The 1,934-nt window shown below is 50.8% G+C and overlaps 1 protein-coding gene across 1 annotated transcript; it reads left to right on the top strand.

Moving 5' to 3' along the window:
* The first annotated feature begins 200 nt into the window (after nucleotides 1–200).
* Nucleotides 201–1,479, top strand: LOC119316064 (tricin synthase 1-like). Its single transcript, XM_037590448.1, has 2 exons — nucleotides 201–429; nucleotides 598–1,479. The coding sequence occupies exons 1-2, from the start codon at nucleotides 275–277 to the stop codon at nucleotides 1,187–1,189; spliced, it is 747 nt and encodes a 248-aa protein (XP_037446345.1). The 5' UTR covers nucleotides 201–274; the 3' UTR covers nucleotides 1,190–1,479.
* The last annotated feature ends 455 nt before the right edge of the window (nucleotides 1,480–1,934 follow it).

Below are 1,934 nucleotides of genomic sequence, written 5' to 3' on the forward strand. Positions count from 1 at the left end.
AACTGACCGACATAAAACCCTATCGCATACGTTTTTCCATATCGTATGCGATGCCCCACCTCGCCCTGTTGCCCAACATCGCAAGGTGACGGTTCGACCCAATCTGCACTAGTGGCGGATCCTGTATCCCAGTCCAACAAACTACCACTATAAAACCAAACCCCGTTGCAATGCAAGTATCATCATATGAGTGCGCTAATTTGTGTGTGAGAGAGAAGAGAGTGAGTCTTTTCAGTGCTTTGATCTTTGTATTCTCCTAGACCAACCAACAGCAATGGCGGCGAGTGGCAGCGACGTCAGTGCGAGTTACAATATCAAGCATCTGCTCAAGAGCGACGCCCTGTACAAGTACATCCTGGATACCACGGTGTTCCCCCGAGAGCCGGAGTGCATGCGCGACCTGCGCCTCATCACCGACAAGCACCACAGGTAACACACACACACACGCACACACACACACACGCACGCACACACACACACACACACACACACACACACACACACACACACACATATATATATATATATACTGTGTACATAATTAGTGCTAGCGTCGTCACCTCATTCCAATATATATTGGCCGGCCGGTGCTTCCAGTGGCATCATGCAGTCAACGCCGGAGGAGGCCCAGCTGCTGCAACTGCTGATCAAGATAGCGGGGGCCAGGAACACGATCGAGGTCGGCGTGTTCACGGGCTACTCGCTCCTCGCCACCGCGCTGGCGCTGCCGGAGGACGCTAAGGTGGTGGCCATCGACGTCAACCAGAAAGACTTCGAGCTCGGCCTGCCCTTCATCCAGAAGGCTGGCGTGGCGCACAAGGTGGACTTCCGCGAGGGCAAGGCGGTCGACCGCCTCGACGAGCTCCTCGCCGCCGACCCCGTGGCTCAGTACGACTTCGCGTTTGTGGATGCCGACAAGCAGAACTACGGGCGGTACCATGAGCAGCTGATGCGGCTGGTCCGCGTCGGCGGCACCATCGTCTACGACAACACGCTCTGGGGCGGCACGGTGGCTGGCGTCGCCGTGCCTTCGTTAGACGTCCTGCCCAGCGTTGTTGTGGACGGTGTCCTCGCGTCCATCTCCGAGTTCCTCAAGGGTTTCAACACCGAGCTCGCCGCTGACCCACGCGTCGACGTCTGCCAGATCGCGGTGGGAGACGGCCTCACTATCTGCCGCCGCCTCGTCTGAATAGTACCATGATCCCGCCAGCTGGCAGGATCTGCTCCGTCACCTGCGTCCAACCCCTCGACACTAGCTTCTACTCAAGATTTGATTTGATAAGAACTTGTGATGTACTATTTGCTTTCCATGCTGTGTGATTTCATTCAATAAGGTCCCAAAATACTCCATCCGTCCCATTATATAAGACGTTATTACATCCAATATGTGTCATATTGGATGTAATTATTAATGTCTTATGTTATGTTATGGGATGGAGAGAGTATTTGTTTCACGGATGGTTCAAGATTTTATCTCAATATAAGATGTGTTGATATGATTATGTCTCCTGGCATGATATTGTTGTTAGTTAAACGTGATATCTATATGTGAGGTAGACACTAGATCGGCAACTGATGTGTCGCTGCAACCTGTTGACAACATGAGGTTTCCAGGAGAGATAGGGATGTCAAAGGAGGGGATAGGAAAACAACTCATTTTTAAGATGTGTCCAGCTAGAGGAGGAGAAAGACCTATATCCGCTCCCTATATGGCCCCAATGGCCATGTCACTCAAATCAATGGAAGTCTAGGGGTCTTGTTTAAATCTTAATTTCCTTAGTACCGAGGAGAAATTCCAAGATTTAGAAAATGAGCTACTCTAGGCCCTTTTCATTGCTAGACTTATTAGCTGCCAGAAATTAGTTACCTTCCAAACCCTTCGTTCTCAAATAACTATACACAAGTGACAACGACGGCGTAACTACCAATCACGA

This window comes from Triticum dicoccoides, chromosome 1B, assembly GCF_002162155.2.
Source record: "Triticum dicoccoides isolate Atlit2015 ecotype Zavitan chromosome 1B, WEW_v2.0, whole genome shotgun sequence".
NCBI lineage: Eukaryota > Viridiplantae > Streptophyta > Magnoliopsida > Poales > Poaceae > Triticum > Triticum dicoccoides.

What these genes read in the sequence shown, in the direction of transcription:
- LOC119316064 (XM_037590448.1), top strand. Translation starts at nt 275, where the DNA reads ATGGCGGCGAGTGGCAGCGACGTCAGTGCGAGTTACAATATCAAGCAT. An exon ending in ATCACCGACAAGCACCACAG is followed by an intron (nt 430 to 597) that starts GTAACACACACA and finishes CGGTGCTTCCAG; the next exon opens with TGGCATCATGCAGTCAACGC.